General features: G+C 37.4%; 1 protein-coding gene across 1 annotated transcript; it reads right to left on the bottom strand.

Moving 5' to 3' along the window:
• Positions 1-630: 630 nt before the first annotated feature.
• Positions 631-9,392, bottom strand: LOC143607056 (uncharacterized). The gene is made up of 15 exons (XM_077082631.1): positions 9,026-9,392; positions 6,895-7,291; positions 6,225-6,396; positions 6,003-6,142; positions 4,869-5,901; positions 4,643-4,743; positions 4,403-4,547; positions 3,564-3,632; positions 3,434-3,479; positions 2,994-3,355; positions 2,103-2,182; positions 1,879-2,014; positions 1,593-1,782; positions 1,336-1,418; positions 631-962 (listed from the first exon to the last, which is right to left on the bottom strand). Exons 2-15 carry the CDS (start codon positions 6,948-6,950, stop codon positions 837-839), a joined length of 2,739 nt encoding a protein of 912 aa, XP_076938746.1. The 5' UTR covers positions 6,951-7,291; positions 9,026-9,392; the 3' UTR covers positions 631-836.
• Positions 9,393-17,339: the final 7,947 nt, after the last annotated feature.

Genomic DNA, 17,339 nt, shown 5'->3' with positions numbered 1-17,339 from the left:
CACCGGAAGCCGCTGGCAAACTATTTATCAGAAACGGTTGCCAGTGGCTTTGTCTATCGACTGGTAGGGAAGTTTGACGAAGGGGTTCGTGCCATGGTGGCTAGTGGTGGTGGTCGTGATGGCTTGCCTCTGTGGAACTGATAATCTCTCTCAAACCAGCTTTCAAATATGCCAATGGTGAAAATAGTGACCAGAAACAGTACCGGAGTAGTTGGCCGGGAATGAGAAAATCAAATCGGGGCCGATCAAAGGATTTTATTTAGTAAAATTTTAAACTACAGTAAATTATAAAAAAGAAAACTGACACCTCTTGACTTGAGTGACCTAATCGATACAGAACAAAGATTAAGTGGCCTATAACTGAAATGACGTTGAAACTTTGTTACCATTATATAAAGTTTCCTCTTTCTTTTATTATAAATCACAGTATGCTCAAGTCTTCCATCACAAACTAATTTTTTAAGTAACATACAAATCCCAATTATGTTTTTAACATTAACCAAGTGGTAAAATGGTAATTTAAAAAAAATCAAAAAAAATTGAAAGTAAAAAAAAAACAACACCCAAATGCCAAGAAAAGAACCCAAACAGTCTCTAGTTATTCCAGCATATCTGTAAATGTAACAACCTCTTTTAACCTTCACCAAAATCCCAACACAAAATATATATACACACTTCTGATGCACATGTAAACACTAATTACCTTTCAATCAATTGCATCACTTAACCGAAAAAAAAAAATCGAATGGGCGAAACAAGAAGCAAAAGATGCAACGCCCGGAAAACCATATATTAAATTTTATAACAATGAAAGCTAGGAGGATGATGATGTGCTACTATTCAAGAGCTCCAAACTTCTCTTTTTCATCATGCAACTTTTGGAACACATCCATTTGCGGGAACGCTGACATCAGCAGCAGCTCGAGAAGGTCAAGAGAGAACTGCTTTAGGCAAACGGACGACTGACATAATAAGGGGAGAAACAATTAGATGAGAGTTATATAATTGCAAAAATATGGTCAAAACTCAAAAGGTGCTGAAAATGGATCGGTTGGTCAGATATTACACGTACTATTTTTGATTTTAGCGAACGAGAGGTATATTAAATGTATTATTTTTGTTTTTTTTCCAATATATTTGTAAGTTGTTATTGTTATTGTTATAAAATTTGGGGTTTAATTTAAACGAGACAGTTATCGAGCAAGCCATAACCCAATCGACCCATTTGAATTAAAATGGGTTGAAATTGCTAACAAATGTAACATGGATGTGATTAATCAAACTTATATTCATGTCCTGATGCAAATTAAAAATAAACGTATAGTTGAATCTCACCTGTATAAAGTAATAGACATCTTTTGCACATTGGTCATACTGCTTTCGACCGAAAAGACTTACAACAGCTGCGGGTGCTTTATCTGTGCAGCAAGATTTTCTTATTAGCCATTTTTAATAATGCATAATTATGATTGCAAAAACAATACTGCAAGGTGGTTGCAACCATTAAAACTAAGGTTTTGGACAATTTTTAACTCATTTGATCAGTTCTCTTTTAAGCCAAGCTTTCAATTTGGACTACTAAGTTCAATTACCAATCATTAGTTCATAAACGAGTTTAGAACGTCTCTGAGCTTCCTGTTCTTGAAGCTGTTCTGGGGTCAACGTTTCCTCTTCTGCTGATGAGGATTGACCATTACGTGAATCGTTGGCCACCTTTGGAGATGGGGTCGGTTGTTGTCTCCTTGGGTGCTTTGTTATGAATATTCCATCAGGCCAAAGTATCTAAACAGAACATATATAATTAGTATTTATAAGCTAACCAGCAGTAATAAAAAGTCAAAAGTCAACACCACAGAATCAAAGGTTCATCACTATAACCTGTTCAAGCCGCTTGATTCCTGAAGCAACAATCGAGCCCCTACGTAACAGTTGGATTTTAGCAACTAACCAATCATCAAATGCATCTGACATGCCCAACTGTAAAACCTGCTTCGCTACCCAGAAGGCCTTCCTCCTGGTCAAACAAAAAAAATTAATAATAATATAATAAAACGTCCAACTTTTATAATTGTAAGTTTGTAACTGATTGACATGATAAATACCTGACCCAACCACCATCCTGAAGCTGGAAAACAACATCAACGAGATCCAAGATTGGTATACTCAAATTTGGTGGCACCCACTGCGTCATAACCAATAAAAAACAAGTAATTTTAGACCACATAAGCACAAAACAAGCTGAGGCAATTCAACACATTGTACGTTTGTGCCTATAGAGGAAAATTTCTCATAACCACCATGAGGTGGTTGGTGGTAAAAAGCGGTTATTAACTGATCACATAATCATGTATTCATGTTCATCTGGTAGTTAAGAAACGGTTGGTGGTTAATTCAACTTTTCTTTTTTAATTCAGTAGAGAACTACCCTATTAACCATAGGGCCATCACCTACGGTTTAGCAAAAACCAATAAAAATTTTAAGCTTAAAAAAAACTGGTCAAAATGGGTCGGGGTTAACACAACACGCCTGTTAGGCCTGTAAATGAACCGCGCGTCCGGTGAACAGTTCAACCATTCGGCAGGAAGTTCGTTTATTTAATAAATGAACGAACATGAACAAAAACTGTTCATTTAGTTAAACGAACGAGCGTGAACACATGTCACGTTCGTAAACATTTGTTTAGGCTCATCTTTTTAACTCGTTTATGTTCGTTCGTTCATTTACATTCATTTATGTTCGTTAAAGTTTTTTGGCCTATTACAAGTGGTCTACTTTTAATAAATTTTTAGGCCCAACACATTGCTCTTCACATTAAATATAACTGGTTTTAGCTCAGTGATGTACGTTCATCTATGTTTAGTTATGTTCAATCATTTATATGTTAACGAACAAACATATACGAACACAAACATGCTCACTTTCTTAATGTTTGAACATTTGCTCATCTAAAACTAATGAACACAAACATGCTTCGTTCATCGACAGCGATTACCTCACTAGGGAGTACAGAATCATCATCATCCGAAAGCATTTCAGATTTCGCATGTGATTTATGGTCTTCCATTTTCCTTGAAGACAGCCCCGCTTTTACTGTTGAAGATATATTATTTGGAACAATAATATCAGGGTCGCTATCAGAATCTTCAGATGGCTTTACGGGCTTTCCAAGAGAAAAAGTTACATTCTTCCCAGATACTTTTGATCCATCAGCCGTATAACTATGTTTAGTTTCCGATAAAGAATTCTTTATCACCGAGTCTGAAAGTTCTCTTTTAGAACTTAAGGAGTAACCTGCTGTTCTAACACCGGTACCGATATCTGTACCCTTTTCACGAACAGTTGTGGCTGAATTAACTGAAAAATAGATATAAAATGGTAAATACAAGGACACAAAAACATTAAAGATATAAAAGTTGATTAACTAAAGCTCACCTGATAGTGTTTCAATGATGGATATAGAGTTTGAGAAACTATATGTCTGCAATGAGTAACATGTACAAGTAAGAATAGTTTTACAAGAACATATAGCTAATATTAGCTATAGATAAATCACAAGCCAAACCTGAGAGTCAACACTAAGAAAGTCCCAAACTTCAATGCATCCAGATATAGTTGGCAACTGCATAAGTCTCTGTGAAACAGCAAGAACACATTATGGGGAAAATAGCAGGAATACACTCCTATATATGGATTGCATTTATAGCACAACTGGTAAATTTAAGAATTAACGTTTGTACTAAGAATTAGATGAAAAAAGCTAACATGTACAGATGGTCTTCTCAGTTGCCTTTTTTTAACCATAACTTTTAACCTGTGCTTATATTTTTAAATAACACTTCATATCAAAGGATACAACCACTACTGATTCAACTACATTTTTCAAATATATAATACTATTGAGGTACCTGACAGATTATCCAGAATGAAAATATGTTATGTCCAAGATAAAAACTACCTATCTAAACCAACAATGTTTCTTGATCACTTGAGGATGACAAAAACATTTAAATGAAGTAGTTGTATCTAGGTTTCATCACTCGTATACTGAAATTACTCTATACACCACACAAGTATGTATCTAGGTTTCATCAGTGCTATGGCCAATAACATGCCTGATGACAAAAATACCCTCAAGATTTTTAATACAACAACAATACCATTGTAGAGCTATTAATTATCACTGAATCAATGTAAACAAATATAGTGTGTTTTTGTCATATTATAATATTCCAGCACGTTTTAAGCTAAATTTGGTATACACATAACTCAGATACATACTTTAGTAGCCTACGAAGTAGTTCCAATAAAAGGATAACAGTAATGGGAAAAAAAAAAGCTGGATAGAAATGCTTAATATGATAGTGAATCAAATTTAGTAATCCTTGAGAAAAAATGTGTTACCTTCAAATATATATTAAGAAGTTGGCAACGTTCTTGAATAACATCCGCATCAAGTCCCGTCGAGAGAAAATGCTTCGGTGGGAGATGAAGATTATACTCCGGATATTCCTTCAGACGCCGGTGTAACTCCTCAAAATGTCGAAACCTGTAAACATGCTTATAATTGAGTTAAAAAAAAGTAACAGTGATTAAAACTTTAAAAAGCACCAAAATAACTGTAGTATGGTACATATTCAGCACCTTCTTTTTATAGACCAGCTGACATTGTTGATATCTGTAACAGAAATGGGATAAACAGCAAATGTTGTAGAGCCACTTTTCACAATGTTGGCACCCAGCACCTGCAATAGCAAATGAATTCTATCTTTCATATGTTACCCATGGGTTAAGATTAAAAAATGATACAACACAAGTTTCATATTTAGAAAAGTATCTATCTAATCAAATAAAAAAGCAAGTTGTGTACCTCATATCTTAGACTAAAAATCGAGTCATCAAATGATGAACGTTTTTGGGCATTTATGGATGAAATTGAAGGAAAAACAGATAAACTACTTGTACCGCTATTGGTTCTTCCCAATGAGTCACCACCATCAGATTCATCACTAGAATCACCAGATTTTGAATTCCCTTTAATAGGACCCAAAACATCATTCCCCTCTTTAAGTAAGAAACTTTTTCTTTCAAGTTCTTGCCAGACATCCTGTTGACTGCTAACCCTTGACCTTTTTCTCCCTGTGGAAACATGTTTTCCTCTTTTCTTCATTTTTTGACCTTCATAACTTTCAAGTGGATGATGAATGTGAGTAACAGACTGATTTCTGTTACTTTTTCCATCCCATACTTTAGTTCCGGGTGAATTTAAACCCGTGATGTCACTATTGTCTTCATCTTCACTAGAATAATCGTAGATGTTTCTAGATTCGTCCTCGTCTTCATCTTCCTCGTCAGAAGTGATCAAAGGAAGGTGTGCTGTGTTGTAATTGACTTTTGTGATGCCATATGTCGGTTTATGTGAGGCCAATGGTTTTGACAGGTCGACCGAGTTTGCTGATGTGGTGGAAGAATTTTGTGTGGCTGGTGGCTTGGTTAGAGGGTTCATGTTTTCTTTTGTTTTGTAGTTTCTACCTTTAGCCCACATATTTTCAATATTCTCTGGAGCTAATGTTTCGGTTTTTCTACGCGAAACGATGTCTAATTTATTACCCCATTCACCACCCGAAACGTGCTTTCGGGTATCCATTAATAGCAATGGTTCTTTTGAATGAAGAGTGGCGGTGGTGGTGGTGGTGACATTGTCGAGAGAAGAATCAGAATTTTCTTTTTTTAATGGTGCCAGCTCAACACCCTTGACAGATGGATCTATTGGCATAGATAGTTGAGTTGACATTTTTGGAGACCCGTTTGACTTTGATTGTGAGTTCACTTGTTCAATGTTAGCTCCTTTATTATTCTTGCTTGCTGAAATGACCACATTCTCAATCCTCTCATTAATAAACCTAAAGCCAAAAGTGTGAGAGGATAAAGAACATGATAGGATTAACTAGAGTAACAAAATCAAGCAAACAGAAAAATAAACTAAAATAACTGAAATAATAACCTCGGGTTAGCTAAATTCACAACCGGTCGTATAACTGCACATGCGAGAAGTTCCCTAACTATATAGCGAAATAAAGAGCACTGCAGATCCTCGGGCCTGAATGTAAGGGTGATGAAACCATCCATAATATGTTGCAGAACCTACAAAATAATAGAAGAATGTCATAGATACTTATCATAATTCCATATGCATACACTATGAAACTCAAAATATCATAAATACCTTGTGCTCGGCTCCAGCAGAAAACAAAGCAGGGTGCAATTTATTTTCAGAATAAAGCACAGCTTTAAGTTCTAAGTCCCGTTGTGCAAATGTCAGAGATTCCTGCTTCATAATCTTCATCTGACATGCACGAAAAAGTTCCAAATGGGTGCAAAAAAGTTTGATAATGTCCCTACAAGGTTCAGAACAAACAAATTAGTCTAAAAAGTGAATCTTTTTAGAATATGCATGCACAAATAAAACTTCCCTCCAATGTGTACACTAACCTTTTTAGTCGGTTCACACACACTTTAGTTACATTTTTTTGTTATGTTTACTATATAATTATTTAAAAGTATTGATAAGATACGACCCAACTTATCAAAAATATCATATATCAATATTAGTTTAATTTTGCAAAAGTACTGATAAAAAATTATAATATGTTTTACACAAATTAGATCTTAATTTTATTGTATATATGTAGCAATTATATGAGCTAATTCATATATGCTAAAGGTATAAAGTAAAAGCAGATTAATTCTAATGGTTAAAAAAGGCCTTTTTGGTTTTAAGTTTAATGAATCATCCATTAGTGTAAAAGGTGTAAAAAAAACATTCAATGTACGCATTGGATAAGGTCGATATATTCTATTTTTATATTAGTAGCCATTATAAAAACTAATTCAACCTTGTCAGAAGGTCAATAAGGTTGATATTTCTCACGCGCCCAGAGAATTCACCCATCACCCCATTGATTATCAGCACCAGCTCATCCGGGGCTTGTTTGTCAGGGGTAACTTTTTAATACCAAAGATCAGTGACCCATTCAGACACTATATGTTTGGTAAAGTGGTCTATTGCATCCTCAACAACAGGAGAGTTGACTTTTCTTCTCCAGTCAGACTTTCCTGTGAGAACTTTGGGCTCCAAAAACGGTTTCTTTTGAGATAAAACATTGTCTGAGGCTTGGTTTTTACTATATGATGCAGCTTTCCTCCGGTTTTCATAATCCAAAGTAAAATAACGAAGAACGATAATTAAGATGAGGGCAGCAGGCAAGTTTAACATCACCGAGGTGCTTGTCACTGAAATAAATTATAATATAAATAAATCAATATTTGCGATCACATCATAAATCCAAAAGATACAGGAATAGATATCTAAGATAATCCCAATTAGTTAACAACGACCTTTTTGTGGCAGAATTAAAGCTCATGCCATGCTAGTGCTTGTTTTCTTACTTTCCATAAATAAATGTAGACAATACCTAAAGTCTAAAACAACTAAAATGATTCCAGTAAAACTTCATTACTTAAGTGTTTGCAATATTTATATATTTACAGGATGACATCTCATAACCATGCAATAGGATCCTTTTGGAGTCCAGTAATCAGTATACAGGCAATGCCTATTTTACGCGAAGATAATGTGTTTGCGTGTGTAGAGAGAAAAAACTAGCGCAAATATATTCGGGTAATAAAATCTTGGTTACCGAAAACATGCAAAAAGACAAGAACAAGCTTTACGTTTCAAACAATTTGGCGCACCACGTGCATCAAAGAGAGTCTCAAATAAGTATATGAATACAGACTAGGAAAATACATAACTGGTTTAAAAAATCTATCGAAATTTAATGCATATAGTTCTGCATCTTTGTCAGCTTTACTTTTGAGAAACTATAAGAAACAAGACAGAGAAATGGAAACCGACTCAAGTATCTGCTTTATTTCATAACTTTAACATCAGCATACAGATAGCGGCGAAGTTGGAATGCAAGGAAAAACACTTGTGAAGTGTCTGTCACTTAATCTTCCTTACATTCACCAAGATCTGACATGTCAAGTATTAGAGATTGTTTTGGTTCAACAACATCATCTACCTAATTACTCTGTCACCTCACATGAATTCCAGTTGTAGAAATGACCTAATTCACTGACATAAACGAATCTCTTAATGGTTCTGTTACATATTATTGTGCTATATCAAAGAGATAATTTACCACAATTCTTACTCTGCAACGTATGCATAGTAAGTATAATATATAGCTACTAGTTATGATGTTCATATTCCCCATTTCCTAGTGAGATATAGAGCCCAAAACCTGAAACATAATACTAGCTCAAAGTTGAATCAGCAATACGTGGCTGTATTTCTATTTAGTTTGCTACCAATAAGCTTGTAACATGATGTGATACATTTATCTAGATTAGGTATGTGTCATTGCACCTATGATGAATCAATGACTAAAATCAATATGGTATTGTCTGTTTATGCGTTTAAATAAAGAAAGTCTAACTAGGTTTCCAACAAACTCCACCTCACTGAGTTAACACATATGAACCGTTATAAGACGAAGTGCCTCAGCTTGGAAGCGCATATTAGTTGTAAAAATGTAAAAAAAAATTGTTAACATTCAGTAAACTCGTACAGATCCTGAATTAACGAAACCGAATTGAAGAAGGAAATATCTTAACTACGTTATAAAACCATGTATCTTGTTTTGCAAGGTAAAGTGAAATAAGATCATCTTCAATTTGATATCTCTAGTATATAGAAATTATTTATATATATATATATATATATATATATATATATATATATATCACAGGCACTGAACAGATTATAGGTCTTAAGAGGATCATAACAAACAGTGAACAGTTAGCCGACCATTCACGAAAATCGCAATCTAATTAACAGAATACGATCTCAATTATCGATCTAAACATCACAGAAGCAGCCCTAAATGAACAAACTAACATATCTGATATATAAACAATTAAGCACAATTTCTGAGCATAATTTGAGAATTGAAAACTTACAAGACATGAGGTAGGATAGTCCAACAACGCACATGGAGAGGAACACAATTCGCTTCTTCGCCTCATCCACAAGGTCCCGAGCCGTCACCTGTTGCCTGCCACCGCTGCTGCTCATTATGGAGTATTATAGTATTATTATCACTCCTCCGATCAATCAATTCTCACATCCATTGCGTAAATTCAACAGAATCGAGACTCTAATCGTTATTAGCTTTCTACAACCGGCGATTCAACAATCATTGATCAGAAGGTTCAATTATTGATTGGGGAAAACAGTTGAAGAAGATCTAGGTTTTAATAATTGAATTGAAGATGATTGATGGATCCTGTGTTAGGTTACGGGAGTGTGCCGTCATTCATCTTCTCTTCTCAACTCGCCTTCAAGACAATGGCTTGAGGAGTATTTAGGTTTTCTTCAGTTTATTTATTTCAACAACTAGTTTTTTACTTTTTTAAATTTTTAACTTTTATGATTAGGTAGGAAATAAATTTTGATAAACACTCAATTATGTTTATCTTGGCTCAATCCACCACGGGTGAACTAGGCCTCGTGCAAAATTGTCTTTTCGAATCTCGAACTTATTCGGGTTTTCATTCCATCGTATGTTACGTTAAATAGTTATGTTCTTGTGACGGCACGACGATTGTCTAGTGGCGACCGGCTGTATGGTTTTCCGGGAAACCCCAAGCCAAACTCTGAAGTGGGTGGCCTAAATAAAAGAAAGTCGTCGTTCTAAAAAATTGTATCTTAGCTTTAGTTGGCATTAAATGGGAAGCCGAGACTTGGGCCAAGACCGTAATGTCTCAAGTTCGAATTCGATTTTAACCGAGTTTTATCACGGTAGATATTCGGGCGGCGGGTTGTCCTTTGAACAGGAGATGGTGGGCTTGGGTTATCTAGCATTGTCTGTGATCGCGGACGTATAGGGTTGCATTTTGCCATTGGGTTACCTGGGATAGCTAGGTTGTTTTCGTTGATCGTTCAAAAAGAAATGTATTCCGTATGAGTTTTCTTTGCTATTTTCTCAAGATCATACAAATCGTTAAAGCTTCGTCACATCTTAGGTTTAAGCTTGTCGCATTTGGGTAATTTTGTGTTTTCGTTGAATTTAGGTAGTATTTTTACAACAATTAAAACTTTTAATAATGTTGGACAAGTGATATTAACCCTTTGTCTTCATTTTCTTGGATTGACGTGCTCTTCTTTTTCATGATGGATATTCGAATATCATGTGTTAGTGCATACATGAATCAACATCATACATGTACAATTTTTTTATGATGATAAAAATAAGAACATGTGATATGAATGTTAGTAAACAAATGATCATGTGTACAAGAATCTATCCTCATGATATCATCACAAGTAAAAAGTCGCATGAAAATGACAAAAAAAAAATAGAAATAAAAATAAAAAAAATTGAGGCTATAATCAAAAAAAGTTATCTCACAAAATGATACATAAGCTTCATGAGGATAGATGAACCAATCTAGGATCATCCATCAATGACCTACTTAAAATTACACAAAGGAAAGGAAGCCCACAAGTGATAAATAAGACCGCGATAGAGAAAACGGGTGATGCCTCAATCATATTGTGACATTTACCATATTGTGGCCAACTAAAATTGACAACTTAGAAATATCAAGATCCAAAGGTACAAGAGATAAAGAATGTTGGAGCTACTCACCGACCTTTCTCATATTCGTGTATAAACCTTCTTGTATGCAAGTGGTTATACCGTACGTACACTTTAGATTAGTGAGATCTTTGAGAGATCGCTACCTAAATTTGTAAGACGAGAAGAGGTGAATGTTACCTTTTTACCGAGACGTTGTATAGGTGGTTCTTCATTATTTACAAGTCGACTACAATAGAGATGCACATGTTACCTTTACTTTGAAAGAGAGACATAAAGGGTGATCACCTAACTTAGTGAGACATTATCGCGTTGATCCTGACATGTATATAGAGAAGACTAACGAAAAATAACTCTTGGTATGACGTTGAGAAGTGGATATAACATAGGTTCGTTAACACGTACATCTTCAAATAACATAAAAATACTTTATTCACTCCATCTAGGTTTTTACATCATCTTTCTCACAAGTAATATTTAACATTTCTCATTTAAAAAAGCCGATCTAATCTGTTTTCTCTGAGCTATTGAAAATTTTATAACATTTTATTTCAATCAAAACACCTGTAGAACACCTTAAAAACATATTGAAGATTTTATAAGAATATACTTGTGAACTCTGAAATATACGGTACAATATATGATTAAAAATATTACAATAATTCGTACACTTTACAAAAACAAGTTTATTTATTTGTGCTAGAATCATTATTGATATCCTTTTCAAACATGTCCAAGCACCATAATCAACCAAATGTAAATGTGTTTTTAACTAGAATTACATCATGTATAAGATAAATCTCTTGATTTAATTTACTTAAACTTTCAATTAAATGGTAGCATATATCTTTTTGTTACTTCATATTTTTCAAAATTTGTTGAACACATTTAAAACTTGTCATGAAACTTTCTTCACAAAATAGATGTCTCCTCGTAGTCATGGTCAATTGACCATGATCACAAATTGGTAATGAACATTTCAAACAGAACCAACACGCATTAATTGTAGCATTCAATCTTTACAATATCATTTTGTACACTTTTTTAACATCCAACTTTTATTACCAACAAAATAAATCATCATGTGGCCAAAACTATCATAGACTATTACAATTAGCACATTTAGATATAATTGCAAAAATTGGCCTCTGAGAAAGTTACGGCTTTCACTGATTGATCCATGTTTCATCCAAAACGTAGAATCCTCCTCTGTCAACTCCACAATTCTTTCTTTCAAATACCTATCTTCAAAAACCTTGTCATTCCTACATCTCCGAATAGTCCACACATTTTACCATAAGAACCGTGTAGGGGTATGGTACTAAACCCGGTTTTACGACCCTAAATTTATTATGTTTGGCTTATTTTATTATATGGACTAACACAATGTTATTGGGCTGAGGGGGTTTTGTGAAGGTAACCCTAACTGGGCTAGGCCCATTAGGGTACCATGATGGTGGCCATGAGGCTCTCTATATAAGGAGGTATCCACCTCCTTGTTAAGGGGGTCATGCTCAATAAGAGCCACCACCCTATTTTTGTGTCTGTAAACAAGAGATCCTCAGGATTTCTTAGCAGTCACCTCCACACCCCCGAAAAGCCATTGCAGGTCTCAAGCAATCGAGGAAGAAGATCAAGTCGTGGTTCGGTCATCTCAAAAATCCGTGGAAACATCGTCATGGATCAGGTCAGATTCATTTCATGCTTCGACATTGGCGCCATCCGTGGGACGGCAATGAACCACACTTTGCTTCTCATCTCGGCCCTCCGATCTGTTCATCAATATCTCGGGTCTACGGTTTCTTCTTTCAGATATGTTCTATGGAAATCCAAAAATCCTTAGATCTAAAAAATACTTCCGGATCTGGAAATACACAGGAAGAAATACCACCGAACTTTTGGGGAAAGCCCATAGATCTGTGTGTTTTTCTAAGTGAAATATACCAAATCTAGTTACGATTTTTTAAGATCTGGGTTCGTTTGAACAACAGTCACACTTCATATTCATGGATCTATAAATCCTATCAGATCTTTTGGTTTTACATAAAACCTACCTGATGTGGATACTCAAAATCTCTAGATCATGTGCGCCACAGCGGGCCGCATGCGCGCTCCCGGCGATTACTCTACGCCACAGCGGGTCGCATGCGCGCTCCCGGCGATTACTTCACGCCACAGCGGGTCGCGTGCGCGATCCCGGCGATTACTCCACGCATTGCGCATGCTCACGCATACCACGTATGCTCACGCATCACATATGCTCACGCATTACGCATGCTCTCGCGTATCACATATACTCACGCATTACGCATGCTCACGCATACCACACATGCTCACGCATCTCATGTGCTCACGCATCACATATGTTATTGGGCTTCACGTATGCTCATGCATATCAGATGCTCACGCATCAATGCACGCTCACGCACCACATCTGCGCGTGAGAATAAAGGAGACCTTGCGCAGGCCGCGCGTAAGCGACACAACAAATGAAGAACAGTCTAATCCAGATCAGGATAAGAACAACCATGATTGTACTCATATGGCTACGCGCCATACTTAAAGGTTGGGAATCCTCATAATATCCCATATGGCTACACGCCATACTTAAAGGTTGGGAATCCTCATAATATCCCACATGGCTACGCGCCATACTTAAAGGTTAGGGATCCTCATAATATCCCACGTGGCTACGCGCCATACTTAAAGGTTGGGAATCCTCATAAACCCATAGGCTACGCGCCATACTTAAAGGTTGGGAATCCTCATAATATCCCACATGGCTACGCGCCATACTTAAAGGTAGGGAATCCTCATAATATCCCACATGGCTACATGCCAAACTTAAAGGTTGGGAATCCTCATAAACCCATAGGCCACGCGCCAAGCTTAAAGGTTTGACTACGAGCCGCACAAGCACCTATGACATCATTATTATTATCTGGCCATTTGTGCCTTCATTATTATTTTGAAGACAAGCCGGGATAGTCATCCTGCGCAGGAGAGGCCCATGTGGGCCAGTCATTATCATCATATTATAGCTCGTAAGTCGCCTCGCGCGCAAGCTTCATTATTTTTACAGCTCGTAAGTCGCCTCGCGCACAGGCTTTATTATTCTCACAGACCCGTAAGTCGTCTCGCGCGCAGGCTTTATTATTCTATAGCTCGTAAGTCGCCTCGCGCGCAAGCTTCATTATTTTTACAGCTCGTAAGTCGCCCCGCGCGCAAGCTTTATTATTCTATAGCTCGTAAGTCGCCTCGCGCGCAGGCTTTATTATTCTCACAGACCCGTAAGTCGCCTCGCGCGCAGGCTTTATTATTCTCAGACCCGTAAGTCGCCTCGTGTGACATCTGCCCCGATCCGACCCGACCCAGGTACCCGTTTCTCTGACCCGATCTCTTTCTTTTATGATTTAATATTTATTTATACTTATATTTTACTTTTAATAATAATATATATTTTCCTTCCCGCCTCTTTCTCTCTCTTTCTTTCCGCCGTCCCTCTTCTCTCTTTCCGCCTTCTGTTCCCTCTTGTCGCCGTCCCGCCCTTAAGCCTTGTTTCCCTCTTTTTCTTCTAACTCTTTGCTTGTCCTTTGGTTCTTCCCGCCTAAGGTTGTCTGCGCAGCTCCACGCGCTAGACTCCTTACAAGGAATCCTGCGTGAAGACCATCTGTTCCAGCGATACGCGAGACGAACTCTTCTCGCAGCGCGCTAAGAATTGTAATTCTTCTCGCAGCGCGCGAAGAACGGTAGTTCTTCCCGCGACGCGCTAAGGAATTGTAATTCTTCTCGCAGCACGCTAAGAATTATAGTTCTTCCCGCGGCGCGCTAGGAATTATAGTTCCTCCCGCGGCGCGCTAAGAAATGTGATTCTTCCCGCGGCACGCCTTAGCCTTCTCACGCTAAACCCTTGAGTTTTCTTCTGTTTAATCTAGCCGTTTGCTTTTGTGTTGTCTTATCTTTTGTGCTGTTGACCTAATCTGCTTCATGTCTGAAAAGTTACTTTCGGCGCAGCATGCGCACCAACCCCATTGGTTGGCAGATAAAGTGACTGACATAATCTTTTGAGATCTGCTTTTGCCATGCTTGACCAGTACCTTTTTCTGAACCGCCCATGCCTTTTTACTGTTCCCTGTCAGCCTTTTTCTCTTTTTCCTTGCTGCCATATCTTTTGATATCTTTTGCTTTTGGAATCTTTTGCTTTTTGAGATCTTTTTCCCCTTTTTCTAGGGATTGTGTTCCCTAGGGTTTCTCTATAAATAATAGTATTATTTTTCCTAACACTACGCACACAAAACACTTAATCTCTCCTGTTTTCCTTGCTCTCTGCCGCCTCCCTCTCTGCCTCCGTCTTCCTCCCTGTTCTGCCCTGCTTTTCCGGTAATATATATTATATATAATAATTTACTTATTAATTATGCTAACTTATAATCAAGACTTAAAACAAATCATTAAAACAATAATCTTGTTTATAGGTTAACTTGTGCTTGTTTAAAGTTGGTTCTTGCTTTATCTTACACCGCATCGATTATCAAGTGAGTAATCTCGTACCTAATCCCTTTTTGCTTTTAATGTTTTGGGATGTTCATGTGTTCATACAAACTTAGAGTCTTAAACTTGTTTATGAGCTTTAGTCGCGCAGTATCCCATGTGTTGAGGACGTTTACTTGGCTGTTTATTTGTATGTGTGTATCATTAACCGCTTTGTTCGGCCTATTCCGCAGTTTTCATGGATCCATTAGATGAACACGGGAGACCTATCGTTTACGGTTTTCTTTGTTTACACTTGCACAGATGTTTTCTCGTTTTTGTGCTCAATTGGGAGCACGGATTGAACTATGAACTATGAGCTATGATCTATTTAGGCTTGATCACAATCTGATTGCACCCTTGTTAAACACCAGACATACACGTGTTGCGCGCAGATTTATTGTTATCTATGTATTGTATTAAACTTGATTTCTCACCAACACGCAAGTGTTTGACGTTTATTTTAACACATGTTCAGGTTTGCAGTAGCTGTTTTGGAGCTTGTGGACACATAGGACGTTTTTACTTTTGGACCTAGATTAAAATGTATCAAGACAAGTTATTGCTGTTCGAATATTATGATTTATAATATATTGATTTATGTTGGTTTATTTATATCTTGTGTTTACGTTGCGCGTGCGCAAATGAATGTATTTATTAAATATTGACACCCAATAGTGTCACGAGTAATGAAACAATATGTGGCGCCCCGATGTATAATCCGCCTTTGGTCGGGGTGTTACAGATTGGTATCAGAGCTCGTTGACTTTAGGATAGGTGGTTAGACGTAACGGCCTAGAATACCTAAGAGTCCCTTCTCGCGCATGAGAGAAATCTCATGTTTGCGCGCTTATTGTTAATTACTCGTTATTTATGAATATGCTCGCGCTTGCGCAGTATATGATTTTATGTTTCATTTCGCGATATTTCGATTCTTGTTGAATTTCGATTTTTATTGATTTTTCTTACATATTCGTTTGTTGGGTTTGAAAATCTGAAAAGTCATGGTGATACATGAATAGTTGATTTTCAATTTCCATTTACGATTATGTTCTGAGGTTGGAGACTTGAAAAGTCATGGTGATACATGAATTGTCAACCTCCAATACTCATTTTCTTGTATGTTTTATGTTGAAGATTGAAAAGTCATGGTGATACATGAACCGTCAATCTCCAATACTCGTTTGCTCGTATAATTTAAATTGGGAATTCGGAAAGTCATGGTGATACATGAATTGTCGATTTCTGATTCGAATTTGTTACCTTTATTAAGTCTGCATTTAGGGTCATTTATTTTACTTTAACTTTTGACAGTAACTGACTCCGTGAAACCAAGCTTTTCGAGGTTATACTTTGTGCTAAAACCAAGATATTAACTAAAATTAAAATTTTTATAGAATGCCTCCGCTATCTCGCCGATTTCAGAGAAGAGAAGCCTCGCGCATGCGTAGACAGCAACGTTCCCAGGAAATGGCCGCCGCGATAGCCCAAGCCTTGAGCCAAAACAATACCTCCAGTTACAACATTAAATCCTTTAACGCGGGTAACCCTCCAAAGTTCACAGGTCTTGAAGGAGCCACCGTGATGCTCCAGTGGCTTGAGAAAATCGAAAACACTTTCCTCCACACCCAATGCCCCTCAGACAGACGAACCCTATATGCTTCCAGTGTCCTGGAATCCAGAGCGCTTACATGGTGGAATGGAGTAGCTCATGCGCGTGGCGCAGAGGCTGCTTCTAGCATGACATGGGAGGAATTCAAGGAAATTCTTACGCGAGAATTCTGCCCTCCCAACGAAGTTAAGCGCCTGGAGGAGGAATTTTGGAATCTTAAGCAGTACAGTGGTGAAGCGCGCGAGTACGCGACGCGCTTCCATGAACTAAGCCTGCTGGTCCCTCACCTTGTTACCCCTTCACGCCGAGCAATCGAGAAATTCCTTGGGGGTCTCCCCATGGAAATTCAAGATTCTGTATGGGCCAGAAACCCAGTAACCCTCTCTGACGCCATCGAGTTGGCCGCTGTGCTCAGCGACAACCATGTCAGAGCAGGAACCCTGTTCCTGCGGGGAACTGAGAAGACCAAACTCACCAAGACTGCCCCTGAACCAACAGAAACCAAACCAGAACCCTCAAACCGTAACAACCT

The sequence above is a fragment of the Bidens hawaiensis genome, unplaced genomic scaffold, assembly GCF_021521415.1.
Source record: "Bidens hawaiensis isolate Kalapana, Puna unplaced genomic scaffold, B.hawaiensis_p1.1 tig00079160_1, whole genome shotgun sequence".
In the NCBI taxonomy this organism is placed as follows: Eukaryota; Viridiplantae; Streptophyta; class Magnoliopsida; order Asterales; family Asteraceae; genus Bidens; species Bidens hawaiensis.
This window is presented reverse-complemented; position numbering and strand designations above follow the sequence as displayed.